Source organism: Stegostoma tigrinum, chromosome 5 (genome assembly GCF_030684315.1).
Source record: "Stegostoma tigrinum isolate sSteTig4 chromosome 5, sSteTig4.hap1, whole genome shotgun sequence".
Lineage (NCBI taxonomy): Eukaryota > Metazoa > Chordata > Chondrichthyes > Orectolobiformes > Stegostomatidae > Stegostoma > Stegostoma tigrinum.
Window position 1 is genome coordinate 75286574 of NC_081358.1, and position 23617 is coordinate 75310190.

The window sequence follows — 23617 nt, forward strand, 5'->3', positions numbered from 1 at the left end:
AACCGGCGACTCCAACTAAACCAACCTGAAGACTGTGCTCCCAAGATAGCATCAACACATTTGCTGTTCCACCAGAGGCCCAAACTCCCTTGACCATTGCTACACAATCATCAAAGGTATCTCCCACCTGCATTTTGGTAAGTCAGATCATAAGCCTGTGCTCCTTCTCCTACCTTATAAGCAGTAACTGAAGCATGAGGATCCGGTAAAGAAAGTCACACAGTGCGCAGACGAGCTTCTATGTGACTGCTTGGAGTCAATGGAATGGTCCATACTCAAGAACTCAGCGGCCAACCTAAATGACAATGCCACTACTGTCACAGACTTCATCTTTGAGTAGATGACTGCTTGCCAAAGAAGTTAATCCGAGTGTTCACCAATCTGAAACCATGGATAAACTAAAAGATCCATTCCCTATTGAAGTCCAGCTCTGAAGTGTTCAAGTCAGTTGACCCTGACCCATACAGGAAATCTAGATATGACCTTCACAAAGCTGTCAGGGACTCCAAGAGACAAAAGCAGGCTAACCTAGAGCCCCAGACTAAACACACAAACATATGTCGCATGTGGCAAGGCTTTTACGATATAACGGGCTGCAAATCAAAGACGATGAGAATCGCTGATAACAATGTATCCCTTCCCAGTTAGCTCAATGCAGTCTATGCTTGTTTTGAACAGAAGGTCAGTGAAATGATGTCACCTGCCCTGATAGCCTTAGCTGCACCTGTACCCAGAGCCACCCCTGCAGATGTCAGATTGAACTTCTTGAGGGTGAACCCAACGGAAGCGACTGGCCCAGGTGGAGTCCCGTGCCATGCACTCATATCCAGTGTGGACCAGCTGGCTGGAGTATTCCTTCCTCTGATGTGAGGTTTCCAATTACTTCAAGAAGACCAGTTTTATCCTGGTGCCGAAAAAGAATCAGGCAACGTAGCTTCATGACTACTGCCTGGTGGCTATGACATCCTTCCTTATGAAGTGCTTCGTGAGGTTAGTAATGGCACACTTTAGCTGCAGCCTCCCAGATGGACTTGATCCACTACAATTCGCTGACCATCACACGAGATCCACAGCAGGCTCCATCTCCCTGGCCCTAACTCATGCCTGCAACATCTGAATAACATGGATACCTACATCAATCCCCTATTTATAGACTTTAGCCCCACCTTCAACACCATAATTCCAACTAAACCCACCTCCAAGCTCTGAGACCTAGGACTCTGCTCCCCCTTCTGTAACTGGATCTGCGACTTTTCGACCTGCAGATTGCAATCATTAAGCACAGATGACAACACCTCCTCCACCATAATCCTCAACACCAGTGTCCTGCAAGGTCATGTACTCAGTCCCGTCCAATACTCTTCATACACTCATGACTGTGTGGCCAAACTCAGCTCTTAATCCCTTTACAGGTTTAGGGTCTGATCTCAAACAATGATGAGACAGAGCACAGGGAAGAGATAGCAAGCTTAGTGGCATCATGTAAAGACAACAAGCTGTCCTTTAATGTCAGCAAAAAAGAGGAGCTGGCTATTGACTTTAGGAAGTGGAGTGGAGGACACACCCCTGTCTGTATCAATAGTGCTGAGGTGGAGATGGTCAAACACTTAAAGTTCCTAGAGGCAAATAACAGCAACAATCTGTCCTGGTTCATCCACGTTAACACTATGGCCAAGAAAGAATACCAATGCCTATACTTCCTCAGAAGCAAAGGAAATTCAGAATGCCTACAATAGATTTTATCAATTTTTGTAGATGCAATATAGAAAGCATCCTATCTGGAATCGTCACAGCTTGGTATGGCAACTGCTTTGCCCGAAACCGCATGAAATTACAAAGTTGTGAACGCAGCCCAGTCCATCACACAAACAGCCTTCCTTATATTGACTTTGTCTACATCTCCCGCTGCCTTGGGAAAGCAGCCAACATAATCAAAGACCCCTCCCAAACCAGTTACATGTTCTTCCACCCTCTTCTGACAGGCAGAAAATAGAAAAGTTTGAAAATATTTACCAACAGATTCAAGAACAGCTTCTTCCCCACCTGTTATCGGACGTATGAATGGACCTGTCATTAGTGTTGATCTTTCTCTGCACCTTCTCTGTAGCTGTGTCATTACGTTCTGCATTCTGTACTGTTACTGTGATGAATTTAGATAATATGCAATACTTTTGACAAAAGCAAAGTTGCTGGAAAAGCTCCGCAGGTCTGGCAGCATCTGTGGAGGAGAAAACAAAGTTAACTTTTCAGGTCTGATGACCCTTCCTCAGAAATCAGAGATTCATGGTGCCCAGTCCCCCATTGCCCATGGCAATTTTTCTCATGCAGTCACCTGCTCTCCACTCATGCATGTGACCTCTTCAGTGCCCACCTTGGAATCGTGCAGCAGGACATGGGGTGAGTTCCCACTGTCGGGTCTTTGCAGCATTCACGCTGCTCGCACCATATTTAAATGCCACTTGTGCACCATTTCAGACACTGCAAGGCCAGGAACTGCCCTTTGCCCTGTACCATTACTGCATCATTACCCCAAAGAAAATGGCCTGGAAAGGCAAGTTCACAGACAAGGGTCTGGACGCACTGGTGGATGCTGTGGTGGAAATGCAGGCAGTGTTGTTTCTTTCTGGCTGGCAAAGGTGGCAACAACACCAGGTCCGACCCAGGTTAATGCAGTGTTGTGGGCTAAATGCATTGCACAGCAGTGCAAGAACGTGGATGATTTTTTGTGTCCTGCAAAGATAAGTGCCAACAACTTCAATCTGCCACAGGGGAACTAATCATTCCAACTCTGCCACTGTATGTTTGTCTCAATGCGGGTCATTGACTATAACTCTGGTTATTGCATGCAATATCTCTCTCCAACCTCATTCTCCCCAGCTACCAACCCTGCCTGCCCTCTGTGCTTCCAAATCACTCAGTGGGGGGACATCTCACTACATTTCCCACTTGTGCACCACCACTAACTACCGTACCATCCTCTGTCATCATACTCAGTTAGTTTCTTAGTTATATTGCATGACAACTTGGAAGATGTCTCCACAACAGTCTCTCTGATGTAGCAACTGACTGTGACCAACCCTCTAACTGACCATAGTCCCCATTAATCCCACTAAGAACTGATCCCCTTTGATTTTCTGACATAGCCATTTGGTTGAGCCATATGCAGTGTGTTTGCTGTGTTAGATGCTGGCAAATGCTTTAGTGCTGAGTTTGATTTTGTGCAGTGATTGTGCAGCAATACAAATCTGACTGTTCAATGCTCTGAACCATGACAAGTTACTAGCCTGACATTCTGCACTGAAAAACAATGTTATACACCAGAGGCAGTCTGCTTCCAACATAGCTCAAATGAAACTGAGCCATAAGGTGCATCCTTTGTAGGTGCACGAGATATATGTGTATCCCTGCACACAAAGTGATCTAGTAGAAACTCGCAGGGTATAAGTGTCCCTGAGCTCCAGAGTAAAGTGTTGAAGGGCTGAAGTGGTGCCCGAGTTGGTCGGAGAGCAAACACGATAATGTGTGGAGACTGGTGGGTTGCTGACACTGAATTGCATGGACAATGGCTGGAAGAGGAATATGTCCATGTTGTAGGCAAAGACATTGTGAGGAAGTCAGTAGGATGAAGGCCTGGAGAAGCAAGTGGCAAGCTGCTGCCACTGGGTAACTGCTTTGACTTTCATTTCGGGAAATAATGCTGTAAGGTTTCTTGAGGAAGGAAGTGAGATGAGTGCAGCTAATGATCAGATAACAAATACATGGAACTAAGGTAGTCACCACTCATGGGCAAGATTTAGACCTCGCCATTTAAACCTTAGAGGGAAAATCGGAAATTTTGTTTTCTCAATGTTGAGCTTCTGAATTTTTTCACTTTTATACTTTTCAAACTCTCTCACCATTGCCCACTCTACTCAAGGAAGCAGAAATTTCTCAGGTTGTTGTAAATAAGTGAAAACTAATGCGCCGCTGTATGTTTTGATACTACACTTATTGGCTGATTTAACAGATTCCATGAAATCATCACTGCACATTTTGTTGTGGGAGATAATATTGTCAGGGTTGCCATGGAAAACTAAGGACAGTCTGATATTTTCATACGCCTCAAAGTTGTACTCACATTAATTGACGGGGAAATTTCATTTTCATCTTAAATACCCATCACAAATAATGAATGGTTATTTCCTATACTCACTATTATAATCAATACTCAGGTTTCCAAAATATATATGCCTCCAGAGGCGCTGGTGATATGAAAGTTATAATATTTCAAGGTACATAAGCACAATTCTGACCCAATAGTTAATTTATCATTTAGACCTTAGTTCACTTTCGAAAAAAGAACTAAATTTGAAACTTCAAAGTCAGTACCTATACTTCAAACAGTACAATGTAGCCTTGTGATTCAAGAATATACAGGTAAAAATAACTGGTAATGATCATTAAATCAACTGATGCATTGTTGTTATGGCTATTAGTTGGAATACTAATGTGGAAGCTTAAGCTCTTGAAATAAAAATGTAATTAATAGAAGAAATGCCGTATATTATGGATGCTTCATATATATTTTTAGGAATTCGGTACAGTACATAGAAGATTTTCTTGCAGCTGTGGTGGTGTCCTTACCTTTGGACAAGGAGGCCCAGATTTAAGTCACATTTGCTCTAGATGTGCACCCAAACATATCTGAGCAGTTTAAACGAAATATCTATCGATCTCCTACTCACAGGGTACATTAGGAGCCTCCTGTTGCTTCTTTAAGCACTGATGGAAGATTCCTTTTGAAAAAGAGACTCTAGCATTCAATTGCATCACTGCTCAAAGACATGATGAGACAAAAAAAAGGGATTCGTGGAGCCATCCATGAGAGGGCCTTCACTTGTCAGATTCTTACAATACCTGAGAGGCTTTGACTCTCAGAATTTAAGAACTGCGTGCCTTAACCAATTCAAAGAGCAATCTTAGTTTCAAAAAATCATATGCTTTTGTACAACCTAGACTGCTATAGTGTAAACAGGCAGAGTCTAAGACTCCAATCTGGGCTCGGACTAAATGCAGATTGGAATTGTTGTCCTGCAGCTAGAATTCAGAATGAAATCTTGTTGCACCAGGACTTCTGTCTTGCTTTTTCAGTGCAGTAATTTTCCAATGGGATGGCACGACAATTGAAAGGCAGCTCCGTGGGAGTCATTGGACAATCTAGGAATCCTAGGAATTTTATTCAAAGTTAAAGTACAAATTTCATTCCCACCAGCTAAGAACTAACATGAACAATATTGAACTCTTTTAAGAAGCCTGTGAGACACACAAACCTGAAGGAAAATTGATCATATTTGCATATCCAAGATTGGTTGCATTTGGAGGTGAAGAAGAGAATGTTCTTTTCCTTGTTTGGCATTTCCCAGTTGTTTCCTCCATAGAAATTCATAATGTCCTCCTTTTTAAATGCCAGACAGGAGTCACCTTGTCAGTGTCTGCCATTCCTGTGGGATGGGACAGGCATTCTGTTGTCTTCACAGTCACAAATTCTGTTTCTCCTTCCATTGGCCAGGCAAGACTTAAGAAATTTCAGCCCCTGAAAGATCACTATTTGAATGATATAGTAACGTGTTGGCTGTTTGTGTAGCTATTTAACTGTGTTTCCTCACGATACAACTAATTAGTTTATCAGTTGCGTTAAACCTCTGATAATTAATCTTGATACCACAGAGAAATTTCTCATCTGTGAGTGGCCGACACAGAACACAACACTCCAGCTGAAGACTAACTAGCTTTATAAAGGTTTAGCATTACTTTCTATTGACTACTATCTCATGTAATGGTATGCTAATCCCAAGAAAGTATTAGTTCTATGAGCTGTGTATATTGTCAGACATGCACAAATGAATTAATATCTTGGGAATTGTTTTCCCTTTAGATTCTGCTACAGTAATTTACGCATTAATAGTTGATTTGAGTAGCTGTGTCAATTATTCATTTCTTTCCAATATAGAGATATGTTTGAATTTTTGAAAACCGATTCCTTAATTAACCTCCAGCTGGTGTGTCAGGCAACAACCCCAGCCCTTAAATAGAGTGTTCAGAAGAGGAGGAACTAGGAACAAAAGTTCAGCTTTAGCAGAGGTGACATTGTGAGAAAGCTTTATGTCTTCCGTTCATTAAAGCTTTGGTATGACCTGAGGTTGTGAAAAGCACTATACAAACATAAATTCTACATTTTTTCCATTGCTCAAATTAAACCATTGCCTTGCAACAGTAGGTGGAGTGCGAATCTACACTGAATTGCTGCTGTATCCTATTTGCTGATATAATAACTATATTTCCTTCACAGCCTTACCTGGCAATCTGCACTCAATTTATTATTTTCTTCCTAAGTGTATCTCTATATATCACCTTTATTGTTATATAGATGGTAAAGAGCATCTTCCTATCATATACATTTTGATCCTTCTTTCTTCATAATGAAAGGACATAACGAAGATTAATTAAAATAATAGTAATATTAAAAATCCTAAAGGTTGATTTCTGACTTGTATTTCCAGTGATTAGCATTGGCCACTGTAAGAACAGATTGAAACCTTGCTGCTCATGATTTTGTGACCAGTTTCACATTTGATTTTCTGGAATTCATCGGGACTCCGTGCTGGAGTATAATTCCTTCCAGTGTCTATGCAGAATATTAAGATTAAATCTGCTGTGGTCTCTGCCGCATTATACATATCCTTGTAAGTGGTAAGATTGCAAATTCATTGCTGTCCTGTGAAACAAACCATATTTCTATCTTTGCTGCTACAGATTTAAATTTTGCTGACAAAATATCAAAATACATTGGTGATATTATTTCTGACTTTGCCTCCTTCTCATGTACATTGACATTAGTTTGTACATAGCTATATGTTCAACGTTTATTTTAAATCAATTCAATCTGTGTAACGATTGATCCTTGTTTTTCATTTCAGATTTTTGTTAGTCCTTGGATGCTTAATCCTGGCCATCTTGTCAACATTTTCTGAATTTGAGGCTCTCTCACAAAAATGGCTCCTGACACTGGTTAAGTACAATCTAATCTGCACAACTTTTGTATACACCATAAAGTTAACCTTCTAATTATTCAATTTAAGTCTGTATTGATTAGGTAATGTGTTATACAGGTGTAACCTGAGCACATTCAATCTCAATTTTCTGTCTTAAATTCATAGGGTATTCTTACAGCTTCACATATTAATTAACGGATTCTAACTATATTTGACAAAACTGTACATAAATGTTTTCTCAAAAGCAACCCAGTTATCATGGTCTGCCATTTCTTGAATGTTTTGGAGTGATTTGATTGTATTGAGTGACAACACAGGCCCAAGGAACTAGTCTGTAATCCCGTTGTTAAGTTTTGCTCTGGAATTCTGGTGCTTCATTGCAAGATGGTATTCCATAACATGCTTATTTCTGTCTCAACATCCATGTCTCGACTACAAAATCAGCAAAGCACAGCTATTGCATCAATTTACCAATTTTCAGAGTCACAGAATTACTGCTGTGCAGATGGGATCATTTGGCCCATTGTGCCTGTAATGTCTATTCAAATGAACATAATTTACCTAGGCCAATTTCCTGCCTTTTCCACATATCTTTGTACTCTATTTCTCTTGAAATAATCACACAATGCCCTCTTGCATGCCTCAATGGTATCTGCCTACACAACATTTCCAGACAGTGCATTCTTTACCCTAACTACTCGATGTATGAAAATAATTTCCTCACATAACTTGCTTTTTTTTGCATTTCACATTAAAACTTTGCACCCTTCCCATGATAGGTAACCTGTCATTTATGAAATTAAGGCTGCTAATCATAACAGGAAAGCATTGGGGAAGCATTGTGCAGTAGATACATTCTCAAGCCCATTTTCAATACCACCCTTCCAGCCAGCAAAAAATGAGATTTTAATCCTGCAGTTTGTGCTGGAAACCAAGTCTTAAGGTGAACTGCTTTGTTGATTACTGGGCAAAAATTTTGTTTTTCTCATTGTGCAAAATGAACAATGTAAAATTTAAAAAGATCCATTATGACCCATTTAAATGCAAAGTATCGAAAAATTTGTCACATTTGCAGCCATTACTGCAGACAGTCATTCCACTACTTACTATTAGTTTAAGCTATCATCTGCATGCACTAGTCATCTGCACTTGTACATCTATTGCAAATACACCACTCTACAAAGATTAAAAACCAGAAGAACTGCCCCTCTTTCTGGATGTACTGCTGGTCAAACCCTTGTCTAGGTCTTTGTCATCTTCCAAAGTTCTCTCAGGGTTTGATTCTATCTTATGTGGTTAAACATCAATTTTGTCGAAACTGGTAGTGAACGGTTGTATTAACCCTATCTTTCATAAGCCTATCTATCATTGACCATTCACTAGTTGTTTTTAGTCAAGAGGGTGGCACAGTGGTTAGCACTGTTGCCTCACAGCGCCAAGAATGCAGGTTCGATTCCACCCTCAGGTGACTATCTACTTGGAGTTTGCACGTTCTCCCCCTGTCTGTGTGGGTTTCCTATCGGGCTCTCTGGTTTCCTCCCACAGTCCAAAGATGTGCAAGTTAGGTAGTATGGCCATGCTAAATTGCCCATAGTATCCAGGGATGTATAACTCAGGTGGATTAGCCATAGGGAGACAGAAGGATGGGTCTGGGTGGGATGCCGTCCAGAGGGTCAGTGTGAACTTGTTGGGCTGAAGGATCTCTTTCTGCACTGTGGGGATTAAACGTATAACTAGCAGAAATGTAAAGTTCACTTAGCATTGTTAATAAGTTGTAACACTTATATTGTATTTAAACAGGAAGCTGTTACCATCGTTGTGTTTGGATTAGAATTCGCTCTCAGGGTCTGGGCAGCTGGCTGCTGTTGCCGATTCAGAGGATGGAGAGGTCGCTTGAAGTTTATCAGAAAGCCATTGTGTATCCTAGGTTAGTGGTAGTTTCATTGGCAGTAACAAAATAAATAAAATTTTCTTTTAAATACGATTGTGAAGAATTAACTTGGGTAATTAAATTATCTCAATGTTGGTGCAATATGGTATACTGCAAGCAAATTCCTAATCAAATATAGCATGTCACAGTTTAACTGGGAAATTACACCAATACACCAATAGTCATGCCCCCCTGCTATCCCACAAGCTGAAATAAAATGTATAAAATCTCAATGAGACCATCAAGATGATCAAATTGCCTGACTGACAGCTATTCAGAACAAAAGCAATTCACAGAAAATGACAACCAAAAGAACTGCGGATGCTGTAAATCAGGAACAAAAACAAAGTTGCTGGAAAAGCTCAGCAGGTCTGGCAGCATCTGTGAAGGAGAAAACAGAGTTAATGTTTTGGGTCCGGTGACCCTTTCAGTTCTAAGGAAGGGTCACCAGACTCGAAACGTTAACTCTGTTTTCACCTCACAAATGCTGCGAGGCCTGCTGAGCTTTTCCAGCAACTTTGCTTTTGTTACATAAAATGACCATTTGTTGTAACGCATTTACCTTTAACATTAAGAAAGGATTTCTAATCCATTAGTATGTGACTTAAACAATACCCATTCAAAAACTCCAAACACATATGTACACATTCACATTTGTGATTTCTTTCCTCTTTATCTCTTTATTTTTCTGCCATTATATTCTATGTTTTGGTTTATTTTTCTGTGTTTTAAGATGGTGCTGGAGAGAGGTGACACTATACGACACTTTCAACACATTTTGCAACAAACTATATGTGATAATAAATAAAAGACAGCTAATTTGTTACAAATATTAGGTGTGGGAAAGAATGTAGACAGGCGAAGCAAAACTCCAAAGACCAAAAGCCCAGATTTCAAGGATGGGTTGGATTGTCTCACACAGTTCTTCTTGATTTCGAACACTGGTGGACACGCTATTGTTTGTAATGCAATGGTTGTTCTTCACTTTGATAATTGAATCAGGAGACCTAGATTCTTTTAGACTTACTTGCTTTTTCTGACTTTTCCCCACCCAGAAGGAGTGAGATGGAGTAATAGATATTTTCACTTAGCAGGCTCTGGATGTCTGTGGCTCATCTTGCACTTACAAACTTAGTAACAAACTGCAGCCCAACCAAAGTCATCAATCTGAATTTCTTTAACTCAAAAACTCTTGGTGCCATTCAGCCTCAAAGTATACCCCTCACTGGTTGGAAAAGCAACATTGTGTCTTCTAGAGCTAAAAATATACACCACACAACCCACGTTTTTCAGTCCAATTTATATTTCAGCTTATAGTGGATATATAGCACAGAGCTGATGCTAATAAATACTGCATCTGCATTGCATCTTAGGATTTGTATGGTAACAAAATAATGCTGAGAATTACAGTGCTAACTGTTATTAAAATGTAAATTGGACAGCAACTTCTGGTTAATAACACTTGACTGTGTCAATCAGGAATTTGCAATTCAAGATGCCCTACTCCTTCTGAAAGTGTGGAGCTGGAGGAACACAGCCCAGGCCAGGCAGCATCAGTGAGCAGGAAAGCTGACGTTTCGGGTTGGGACCCTTCTTCAGAAATGGGGGCGGGGAAGGGCACTCTGAAATAAGTAGAAGAGGGGGGTCAGGCTGGGGAAGGTAGGTGGGATGGTGATAGGTGAGTGCAGGTCGGGAGCGGTGGAGTTGGTCAGTGAGGTGGGAGGAGCGGATAGGTGGGAGAGAAGACAGACAGGTCAAGGAGGCGGGGATGAGAGGGAGGGTTGGTCATAGGATGAGGCTGGGGGTGGGGAGATTTTGAAGCCAGTAAAGTCCACATTGAGACCATTGGGTTGTAGGCTCCCAAGGTGGAATATGACGCACTGCTCCTCCAGTTTCTCCATGGCATTGTTGTGACACTGGAGGAGGTCCAGGATAGATATGTTGTCCAGGGAGTAGGATGGGCAGTTGAAGTGGTTTGCGACTGTAAGGTATTGTTGTTTGTCGCGAACTGTGTGCAAGTGCTCTACAAAGCGGTCACCGAGCCTCTGCTTAGTCTCACCGATGTACAGGAGGCCACATCGGGAACAGCGGATAGAATAGGCCACATTAGTGGATGTGCAGGTGAACATCTGTTTAATGTAGAAGGTTTTTTTGGGGCCTGGGATGGAGGTGATGGGGGAGGTGTAGGGGCAGGTGTAGCTCCTCCTGTGGTTGCAGGAAAAGGTGCTGGAGGTGGTGTGGCTTGTGCGGAGTGTGGAGTGGACAAGGGAGTTGCAGAGAGAACGCTCCCTCCAGAAGGCAGATAGGGGTGGGGAGGGAAATATATCCTTCACACTAGAGTCAGATTGCAAGTGGCGGAAGTGGCAGAGAATGATGCGTTGAATCCGGAGGTTGATGGGGTGATATGTGAGAACAAAGGGATTCTGTCTTTGTTTTTATTGTGGGGAGGGGGTGTGAGGACAGAGGTGCGGGAAACGCAAGAGATGCTGTTGAGGGCGTTTTCAATCATTGAAAGGGGGGAAGTTGTGGTCCTTGAAATACTTCAGAAGTTGTGTAATGATGATTAAATCTATTAAAAAATTATAATATACAGACTGTTATTAAGTTGCAAGACCTAGCCGACATTTACACCCCAAACTCACAAGCAAATCGTGAGGCTTGTACATCCCAAGTACACTTTTAAACAAGGAGATAAATTTTAATTATTGGGCAAACAAGGTATCTGGCAATGCACTTTTTTTTATAATCGTGATATACGTTCTTCAGATTTTGAATATTGTTGGAGATTTTCTTTTTAAAAATTATATGCTTTTACATTCCTTTATGTTTAGGTCTACCTTCCATTCTTTATTTTTTCCATTCTTCCTTCCCTCCTCCTTCCTTGTTTCTACTTACAGGGAGTATTGCTATAACACGATTGTTGTGTTTCAGCGCAACATCACATAACAGATAATTGTGTCATAGAAATCATGCTCGCACTATCATGCAGTACTGATCATTGCTGGTGTTTGTGGTGACAGAACTCTAATTAAAGCCCAGCTGTCATTTAATTGCAAATACAAGATCAGATTCGTAAATGTATTGCCTCTTTGCAGCATCACCTGTCTGATAAATTGTCATATAACTTCAGCTATAAGAATGAAGCTACGCAGATGAGGAAGAATTTTGGAAAATATAACTTTTATGTGTCTTTTGTGCCCCTAACCCTGCTTTTCCCCTAGGACAGAATAGAGTTCTGTCAGTGCAAACCCCAGCAATGGTCAGTACTGCATGATAGCGCGAGCATGAGCCACAAGAGGGAGGCAATGGCCTAGTGGTATTATCGCTGGACTGTTAATGCAGAGACCCAGATAATATTCTGCAGAACCAGGTTTGAATCCCACCAAGTTGGAATTTGAATTTAAAAAAGAAATCTGGAATTAAGAGTCTAATGATGACCATGATTCCATGAGAATCAGGTATCGAGAATTTTCCTGACCTTGTAATTCTGCCTCAATCCCAGCAGTGCTTCTGCTCCTGGGGGTTGGGACATGCTCTGGGGGATGCCCAACAAGGAGGCAAGTCAAAGATGAGGCAGCCAAGTTAAAAGGGCCGCTGCTTTTCTCAGAAATATTAGCCCAATTCAGATGGGTTCGTTCTACTCAGTCCAAAGATGTGCAATTTAGGTGGACTGGACATGCTAAATTAGCCATAGTGTTCAGGGACATTGTATGTTAGGTGCATTAGTCATGGGAAATGCAGGTTTAGGGGAATGGGTCTAGATGGGATGCTCTTCAGTGGGTTGAATGGCCTGTTTCCAGTGGGGTTCTATGATGATATCACCACTGCACCCTTCACCCTGTCGACCCACGTCATTCCCTCACCATCCCTACTATCTTCACCCACTTGCCTGGTATCCACTTTATGACAGACTTCAGAAGTCTTTGAAAGCGCATATATTTCTCAAACTAAACAAACATCACTTGCACACGCACTGGAGAAATATTTTCTTATTTGAAAAGCTTATAAATCATGAAAATAAACAACTCACTTGAATTGGCCTTAGGAAAATGATTATCCTCTCTGAAAAGCAAATGGATCTATTTAAACCATCAACAGTTTTCATTTAGCAATCTAATCATCACTGCTTGACATTCAATGGCATTACTACCACTGAATTCCCAATTGTCAATATACTGTAGGTTTCCATTGACTAGACACGGAACTGGCCTAGTCATTTAAATACTGTGTATACAGGAGCACAGGCCAAGGATCCTGCAGTGGTTACCTCCTCTTTCTGACTCCCTAAAATCTGTCCACTGTTTGCAATGCAAAATCAGGAGTGTGTTGGAATGTTCCTGACTTGCATGGAAGGGTACAGCTCCAACAACACTCAATGACATCATCCAGGAAAAGCAGCCCAGTTCAATGGCATCATATCCACAAGCATCCATACCCTCCACCATCAATGTTCAGTAGCAGCAGCAGTGTATACTATCCACAACATGCAATGCAGACCAAGGCTCCTTACATAGTATCTTCCAAAACCATAACCACTACCGTCTAGAAGGACAAGGGGAATAGATACATGTAACATAAGCATCTGCAACGTCCCTCTAAGCCACTCATCGCCCTAACTGGAAATATATCTTCGTTCTGCCCACACACACACACACACACACACACACACACACACACACACACATGCACGCACGCGCACACACTTATTTTGGATGTACTTAACCAAATAGACTGCAGCTGTTTGAGAAATGAGCTCATCACCATCTTCTCAAGGGCAATTAGGGATAGAAAGTTAATGCTGACCGAGCCAGTGTGGTTAAGGCTAGTGTTAGATGAATGAATGAATTGTTTAGAAGTGGCCATTACAACAAAGATTTTGTTTTTACCTAGGCAGTAGTAACACTATATCCTGCAGTAGAGGCAGTAGATATATAATAGTTAACATTAATGGAATGACTCCCTCTATTTCAACTGTTACACGTTTCTTTCAAGCGAAAGAACATAACAGGAAAAGTGACCCAACTATGGCTAACAAAATAAATATAGTATCAGATCCAAAGAAGAGTCATTTAAGTTGCTACAGAAATGGAACAAGCCTGAGGACTGGGAGCAGTTTCAAATTCAGCAAAAGAGGATTATGAAGTTTATTGTAGGGAAAGAAAATACGAGAATAAGGAATATGTGCAAGGAACATAAAAGCAGACAGTAAGCTCTTGTAAAAGAATATAATAAGAAAAAATTAACGAAGACTAAAATTGACCCTTCAGAGTCTGAAACGGGAGAGTTCATATAGAGAGCAAGGAAATGGTAACACAGCTAAACTTTAGTTCTATCTTCATGGAAAAACTCACAGATAACTTCCCAGAAACCCCAGTGAAGGTAAGTCCATTGGGAAGAAAGAATTGAAGGAGATTAGCATGAATGAAGAAAAAAGTGCTGGAGAAATGAATGGAATTGAAAGCTGATTAATTTCCAGGACGTATAATGTCCATCATACAAACATATAACCGGGGCAGAAACAAAAACAGAAATTGCTGGAAAAATCCAGCAGGTCTGCAGCAATTATGGAATGAAATCAGAATTAATATTTTAGGTCCGGTGACTGTTCCTGAGAACTCAAGGCGCAGAACTAGGCCATTTGGCCCCTTTTGTGTTTCATATTCTACGTTCTCATCTACCCCTAATAACCCATGATTACTTTGTCTATCTCCTCTTCAAACATGTGCAACACCACCCTCCCAGAAAAAAAGCCACCACCTTATCAGGTAGAGAATTCCAAAGTTGTACAATGTCTCAGAGACTATCTTTGTACTGAAAGGGTGACTCCTAATTTTTAAACAGCGCCCTCTAGTTTTGGACTGGCCCACAAGAGAAAATGACCTTTCCATGTCCACTCTGTCAAGGCCATTCAGGATCTTATACATTTCAATCAATTCACCACTCACTCTTCTAAATTCCTTTAGAAACAAGCCTAGCCTATTCCAACCTATCCTCACAAGGCAGCCCACTCTCTCCTGGCTTCAATTTAGTAAACCTCCTCCCAGCTGATTCCAATGCTTTTGCATCTTTCCACTTATATGCACAAATTGACCGAAACTGCACACTATATTAAAGGTGTGGTCTCATCAATACTCTGTCCAAGTGAAGCATAATATCCTTATTTTTATCCCAGGGGGCTAAATGTGGTTATTTTGGAAATGACAGATGTGCTGGATGTCATCTACCATAATTCTTTAGAATTGGGTCAACTGTGTGTCTATATCACTGGAGTTTAGATGAATGAGGGAATCTCATTGAAATATGTAAAATTCCAACAGGGCTGAACAGACAGGATGCTGGGATGATGTTCGTCATGGCTGGGGCTACAGAACGAGGAGTCACAATCTCAGAATATGTGGGAGACCATTTAGGACTAAGATCTGTCTTCACAAAAAGGGTAGCAAACTTGTGGAATTCCATACCACAGGCGGCTGTGTAGGCCACGTCATTGAATATATTTAAGAAAGAAATAGATAGATCTCTAGAGGCTAAAGGTATCAAGGGGTATGGCGTGAGAGTGGGATTACGGTGGTGAGGCACAAGATCAGTCATGATCATGTTGAATTATGTAAGAGGCTAACATTCTGTACTGTTGTTAATAGGCTCCAGTCAAAACGAAAGAACATACAAACTTGTCTTCAGCTCCAACTCAACAGAAGTTTTATTCATAGCTTTTGCACTCTATAACAGCTCAACATAAGTCTGCCACCTGGCTGATGACTCACAAGTGTGACTTAACTCTTAAAAGGAAATTGTCCCAACATAACATACACCAACTATAATATATAACAGCTGAATGCTGAATGGCCGACTCTTGTTTGGGTTGGGAAGAAAGTTGAATTGTAAAACAAAAATAAAATAGGAACCTAGTTGACCTTCAGCATATCTACATCCATTTAGATTGAAGTGGGATGTGGCACCACTAATCAATTCATTGATAGCAGTAAAGTGAACTGCTGCAACCATTGGAGTTGATTGCTGCCTCCATTTGATTCATTATTTCTGTTTACAGTCCATTGTGACCTCATTTCCTGGGTCTTGTTGAACCACAGAGTGGTAACAGCACAGAATAAAACCAATTAGTCCATTGGTACCTGTGCCAGTTCGCAGAAAGACCTACTTGCTTAGTTGTCCATCTTGGTTGCCATTTAATCAGCACAGATAATCCCAAGCTTTTGGTCGCCTGACATATTACTTGCTTTATAAAAACCGAAGGAACGGCGGATGCTGTAAATCAGGAACCAAAACAGACATTGCTGGAAAAGCTTAGCAGGGCTGGCAGCAGCTGTGAAATAAAATCAGAGTTAACGTTTCAGGCCCGGTGACCCGAAGGACCTCGATGAAGGGCCACCGGACTCGAAACATTAACTCTGATTTTTCTTCACAGATGCTGCCAGATCCATTGAGCTTTTGCAGCAACTTCTGTTTTCATTACTTGCTTTAATTGATTTAGTGATTGTGTTAAGGATGAGATATTCACCAAGACATGGAGTAATTCATTTTCCCTTCTTCAAAAATAGTGTCATGGGAATTTTTGCACCCCTTTCAGAGTGTAGCTCGGGAGATTTAACAGTTTACCTTAAAGGCAATTCAGCTGTGACAGTTCAGCAGTTCTTCAGCCTATATCTTACTTTCAAGTGCTGGAAGTTGGGACTTGAACCTGCAAACTTCTGATTCCTGGGAGATGGGTCTACCAGCTGATCTTCAGCTAAGGCAGAGACAGAAGCAGTCTTCCAATGAATCTGATTTAAAGCATTCTAGAAGTTTTGTTGGTTGGGTATAATTAAGCTTTTGTTCACATCCCAGTACTTTTTTTTATATTTGCCTAGACATCATCGTCCTGATTGGCTCTGTGGTGATTGTTGCTGTGGGCACATTGCAGAACATAGTAGCAACATCACTGCGAAGCTTACGTTTTCTACAAATACTGCGCATGTTGCGAATGGACCGGAGAGGAGGCACGTGGAAGCTTTTAGGATCAGCTATTTGCTCTCACAGCAAGGTATGGGACTGATTCAAACATTGTCATTGTCATATTCTTTAACTAAAGGCTCGCATTTAATACTTGTTCTTATTTCTGCTGTCTGCAGTTTCTTTCCACTGATGAAATCCACGCAGAAGCTGCTTTTCATTTTCCAACAGTTCTCTTACGGCTCTCTCATAATGTTTCCTCTCAATTTGTCACCATGTATAAAAATATTGAAAGAAACAAATGAAGCAAAAATATTCTTGGCAGGCAGAAGTGTGAAAGGTTTTGATCTAATAATGTAGCCAAGACTACAAATTAAACTGAGTGGGATTGATCATGTGTGTATAGAAATGTTTGAAATTCAAATTTTGTGGATGAAAGGAAGTACCTAGTATCTTTCCCAAAATTGCTTTATGTGTTGTACCCACAGGGTAATACAATAACATTTAGTTGATCTCAATACTGACTAGGACCATTTTCAGGAATACTTCATAATCGTGGCATTATAGGGAATTGGTACTGGAATACACTCCACAATGCAAGTTCTCCAATATTCAATCTTAGGCGAATTTAATCAATGTGAAGTTTCATCAATATTTAAATGATTTTGGCCACTTAACTGTAAATCTGGCAGCACAGAGCAAGCAACATCTGTTTCATGGAGGAGAATTGGCAGTGGCAGGTGGGTTGGGGAATGTTGTAAAGTGGGCATTGGTGACAAAACCAGTGGATATTAAAACAAGTGTGGAGGGAGCAAATTGACTCCATATGGAATTAATGTATTGTTGATGGACCCGATTCCCTGGAAGCCAAAATGAATGTTTTATTGTATGTGTTGGCTACATGTAGATTTCTCTATTTTCACCATTAGACACCCTCCTCAGTAGAAAATGGAGCAGGATCTCCGACAATAAGAACTATTTGTAAGATCTGGGGTCCAATTTCAAATAAAGAAAAGTAAGACAATCCATCAGGAACATCACCAGATAGAAACTCATTAGTTTGCGGGCATTTGGATATCAATCTATTATATCTGCACTCCCAGTTCACACCAAATCATCAATAAGTTATAGCTGCTTTATCGCAAATAATATTCATACTTCAAAAAGGCACACAATATAACTTTAAATTGCACTTGCAATTCTGTCTTGGAACATTGGTATTTTCAATGTTCTTCACAATTAGGAAGCACTTCAATCCAACCAAGGTGTCTGGTACAGTTTGGTTCAGCTACAAGGATTTTAACCACAATCACCTTGATGCCACTAACTAACATATAGGTTGCCCATTGTCTTTCCAAAATAAACTGAAAGAACTGCAGATGCTGTAACTCAGAAACAAAAACAAATTGCTGGAAAAGCTGAGCAGGTCTGGCAGCATCTGTGAACAAAAAAATCACAGGTAACACTTCGGGTCAATTGACCCTTCTCCAGAACTGATAGTAGCCGTGAAAACGTCAGTTTATGTACTGGAGAGATAGGGTTGGTGGGTGGGGTGGGGAGGGGTTAGGGAGGAAATGATAGGTGAGGATAGAGCCCAAAAAGAGAGAAGAACAGTTGGACAGACAAAGGGGAATGGGTAGCGATCTGGCTAGGGGGTGAGTAGCTATTAATGGCGACTGTTAATGGCTAATAATAGGTTGTGTAATAGCAGGCTATGTGATAACAAGGCCTGGTGTGTGGAGTTGGGGTAAGGATGTTGGAGAGCACAGGCCCTAAAATTATTGAACTCGATATTGAGTCTGGAGGGCTGCAGGGTCTCCAAGTGGAAAATGAAGTTCTGCTCTTCCAGCTTGCACTGAGTTTCGCTGGAGCATTGCAGCAAGCCTGAGACAGAAAAGTTGGCCAGGGAGTTGAAGTAGCAGGCACCTAGAAGCTCAGGGTCTTTTTTGTGGACAGAACATAAATGTTCTGCAAAATGGTCACCCAGTCTACATTTCATTTCCCCATGTGGAGGAGACCACATTGTGAGCAGTGAATGCGGTAGACTAGATTGTGTGAAGTGCAGGTAAAGTGCTGCTTCACCTGGAAGGGTGTTTGGGCCCTTGGACACAGAGGAGGGAGGAAGTAAACAGACAAGTGTTTCACCTTCTGTAGTTCCAGGGGAACATGCTGTAAGGCTGTGGGTGGGTGTTGGGATTGAAGGAAGAGTGGACCAGGGTTCCCCAGACGGAATGGTCCCTGCAGAATGCTGACAAGGGATGGGAGGGGAGTATGTGTCGGGTGGTGGCAACTTGCTGGAGGTGGCGGAAATGGCTGCTGATGATTTTCTGGATGTGGATGTTGGTGGGATGATAGGTGAGACAACGGGGATCCTATCGCTGTTGCGGGAGGGACGACAATGGGTGAGGGTGGAAGTACGAGAGATGGGTTGGACCTGATGGAGGACCCTGTCAACAACGGTACTGGGGAATCCTTGGTTCAGGAAGAAGGTGGACATTTTTGAGGCTGTCTCTCAAAGTTGGCATCATTGAAAGGGGTGCGACGGAGACAGAGGATCTAAGGAAACGTAACAGAGTCTTTACAGGAAACAGGGTGTGAGGATATATAGTCAAAGGTAACTGTGAGGGTTGGTGGGTTTATAGTGGATATTTAGTGACTAGCCTATCCCAGAAATGGCAACAGATGTTGAGGAAGGGAAGGGAGGAGTTAGAGATGGAGCAGGCGAAGGAGAGAGGGGGGTGGAAATTGGAAGCAAAATTGATAAACTTTGCCAGTTTCAGACAAGAAGCAGCACTGATGATGTCATTGATATAGCTATAAAAAAGAGTTGTGGGTGGGGGCCGGAATAGCATCGGATAAGAGACAGGCATAACTGGGGCCCATGCAGTACTGATGGCTACCCCTCTGACCTGAAGGAGGTGACAGGAGTTAAAAGAAAAGCTGTTCAAAGTGAGGGTGAGCTCAGCCAGTTGGAGGAGGATACTGGTGGATAGAGATGGCTCAAGCCTTCGTTCCAGGAAGCAGAAGGTCTTGAAACCATTGTAGTGGGGTATGGACATGTAAACAAATTGCATGTCCATGGTAAAGAGGAGGCGGCTGAAGCCCGCAAACTGGAAATTCTGAAACTGGCATAAAGCATCAGAAGAATGATGGATGTAAGTGGGCAGGGACTGGACCAGGAGAGGAAAGACTGAGTTGGGGTAGGAAAAGATGAGTTCTGTGGGGCAGGAACTGGTAGAAACAAAGAGTCTGCCGTTGGATTTTGGGAAGGAGGTAGAAGCAAGCTGTGCAGGTTTGGCATACAATCAGCCTGGAGAGAGTTTGGGGCGGGGTGGGGGGTATCACTAGATGAAATTAGGTCAGTGACCGTAGTTGACACAATGGTCAGATGTTTCATCATGGGATCAAGGTCGGGAGAGATAGGAGGAGGCATCTGAGAGCTGACGCTGAACCTCTGCAATGTAGAGGTCAGGCTGCCAGACAGCCAGCTGTTTTTGAAAATTGGCATTAAAGATCATTTCTTTTCTAGAGTGACATAATGGCCCATAAATGAAGAAATTGAAGGCTGCCACAGAAAGTCATAGATTCTCCAAGAGGAGACCATTGAAGACATCCTTGAATATAAGAGTGTGAAAGTGAATCCCATTGTCAGCACTAGTATCATCCCATGTCTGATTCATTTTCTCATTCTTTCTTTCAGTGAAACATTCAATGACACGTCGATTATCACATAGCTTGTTTCTTGTGATGACATGGATTCAAAAATTGGAATAATAGAGTTTGCTCTTCATAGAATCCTTCCAGTGTGGAAACAGGCCCTTCAGCCCAACAAGTCCACACCGAACCTCAGAACATCCCACCCAGACCCATGCCCTGATAACCCACTTAATCACACCTCCCTGAACACTACAGGCAATTTAGCATGGCCGATCCACCTCACCTGCACATCTTTGGACTGTGGGACGAAACCGGAGCACCTAGGGGAAACCCACACAGACACAGGGAGAATGTGCAAACTCCACACAAGACAGTTACCTGAGGGTGGAATCGAACCCAGGTCCTTGGTACTGTGAGGCAGCAGTGCTGACAACTGAGCCACCTCCCAGTTATTGGAGGCTTGAAGCCTTTTTCAGAAACATTTGTAAGTATCAGCAGATCAGTGAAGGTGGAATTATTGAGTTTAACCAGATTTCAGCACATGAGTCACACACAGCAAAGTAGCTAGGAGTACTGGGTTGGTCATGCTGTTGTCTCGGCCACCTTTTTGACAAGCGTGGGCTGATTTGACACTGCATTCCTTTGTAAATCTTGAAGGAAACAGAGGAGTAAATGTTGCTCGTGGCATTGACCTGGATTGCTATTGGCTATGCTGCCCCTGCAGTTCATAATGGGTGCAAAAACTCTGCAGCAGATGGCACAGCCCTGAAACTGCATTCTGTTGCCTCAGAGTTTCTAGACTCTGGTCCCCTCAGTTATTGCCAAGTCTGTCAGGGTCTGCAGATATGGTTGACAGTATATGGCAGCTATTCGTAGTCATGTTGAGTGACTAATACACAAGCTGTTGATAATGTTGACACCTAATGAGATCCAACAGTGATTGTGGAGGATTGTCCTGGATGTACTGTACAGCCATGTGTGATGACAAGGCAGAATTGTAGTCCAACATGGTGCATGTGACATTTTCGGGAATAACATCAGTACAGCCTCAACTGAGTCAGGGTATTTTTTTCTCTTTCATGGGATATGGGCATTGCTGGCACGGTCGACATTAGTTACAAATCCCAAAATACCTTTGAGAAGGTGCCTATGAGTGAGCTTTTTGAACTGCAGCTGTCCATCTGTCTCATGAATGTTGCTATGGAGACTGACCTTTAATATACAACCGGATCTATTATACAGTTTCAAAATGTTGGAACTGTGTTGTTGACGCAGTATTTAACTAAGCTTAGAGGCGTTCAGGGACTATTCCAAAAACTAAACAGTGAAGACCGTTGTCCAGAATGTTTCCAGTAATGAAAGTAATACCACAACTAACTAAGCTTCCAGAGCCCCATGTAGTTTCCCAGGTCTGAGAAAATCTCTAACAAGTGCTAGCCTAAGCAGCAACATCTATATCTGAATGAATATTGAAACAGTGCAAGGCCAGGGTCTAGGCCCGAAACGTCAGCTTTTGTGCTCCTGAGATGCTGCTTGGCCTGTTGTGTTCATCCAGCTCCACACTTTGTTATCAAGGTCAGCTACTGGTTAGTTTCCCATTACCAAGAAAGGGCACAATATTTTATGGAGATAAAATATTGATGATAGTGGACCATAGTTACAAAATAAGCACCACATTAAAGAGGCAAAATCACTTCCAACCTAATTATGTAATTAAAGACTTCAGCCAAATCCTGGATCTTCAAAGGGTAAATGCTGGAGTGAAATAGAGGAAGATAGAGTCACCATAAAAGTGTCTCAGCCCCTTCCCCTGTCCCTCAGTATGGGGTCTCCATAGAGTTATTAACTGTTAATAAGACTTACCATCACTGCCCCATACCAGGCACAGAAACAGTGAAACTTATTCTGGGTGCCATAACTTACAGCAGGCAGAGAAGATCTAACCACAAGTTAAAGGATGTAGAGGTCAGCTGGAATTGCATTTTCCCTTATTCTCCACCGTGATCCTTCCTGAAATTGGACTGGATCATGGAAGAGTGTAACTGAAGATGGCAGCGGGGACCACAGCGTTAGGCTTCTGAATGCAGGGCTTGGCCACTCATGGCTCCTGTGGCGGGTTCTGCCCGATCCACGCAGCTTCGTCATTGCCTTTCCAGCTCGGCCACTTTTCTGTTTGGTTCTAGTTACCCTGAGGCATCCTCCTGCGGGATGCCAGGCCCCCACATATCTCTAATCCTTCTCCACCTCAGGCGGCAGTGCCTGAAGATGAGCTAGGACCCGTCAGTCGATGTCCAATGTTGGAGGAGGTACACAACCCTGCAGTGTGACCATTTTTACCAGGACCTGGCAGTGTGGCTGCTTTTACCAGGACCCCGGAGTGTAGCCACTTTTACCAGGGCCCCGCAGTGTGACCATTTTTACCAGGACCTGGCAGTGTGACCGCTTTTACCAGGACCCCGGAGTGTAGCCACTTTTACCAGGTTCCCGCAGTGTGACCGTTTTTACCAGGATCTGGCAGTGTGGCCACTTTTACCAGGTTCCCGCAGTGTGACTGTTTTTACCAGAATTCTGCAGTGTGACCGTTTTTACCAGGACCCCACAGTATGGCTGTTTGTACCATGACCCTGCAGTGTGACCGTTTTTACCAGGACCCGGCAGTATGGCTGTTTCTACCACGACCCTGCAGTGTGACCGTTTTTACCAGGACCCCGCAGTATGGCTGTTTCTACCACGACCCTGCAGCGTGGCCGCTTTTACCAGGACCCCGCAGTATGGCTGTTTCTACCACGACCCTGCAGTGTGACCGTTTTACCAGGACCTGACAGTGTGGCCGCTTTTACCAGGACCCCGCAGTATGGCTGTTTCTACCACGACCCTGCAGCGTGGCCGCTTTTACCAGGACCCCGGAGTGTAGCCACTTTTACCAGGTCCCCGCAGTGTGACCGTTTTTACCAGGACCCCACAGTATGGCTGTTTCTACCACGACCCTGCAGTGTGACCGTTTTTACCAGGACCCTGCAGTATGGCTGTTTCTACCACGACCCTGCAG

The 23617-nt window shown here is 42.5% G+C and overlaps 1 protein-coding gene across 2 annotated transcripts in view; it reads left to right on the forward strand.

The window, feature by feature from the left end:
* Nucleotides 1–23617, forward strand: part of LOC125451993 (potassium voltage-gated channel subfamily KQT member 3) — a 399056-nt gene that overhangs the window by 240816 nt on the left and 134623 nt on the right. For both annotated transcript variants that reach the window (XM_059646073.1, XM_048529840.2), the window contains exons 2-4: nt 6957–7047; nt 8832–8958; nt 16830–17002. In XM_059646073.1, coding sequence (XP_059502056.1) covers nt 6957–7047; nt 8832–8958; nt 16830–17002 — 391 coding nt within the window. The remainder of the gene's footprint in view (nt 1–6956; nt 7048–8831; nt 8959–16829; nt 17003–23617) is intronic.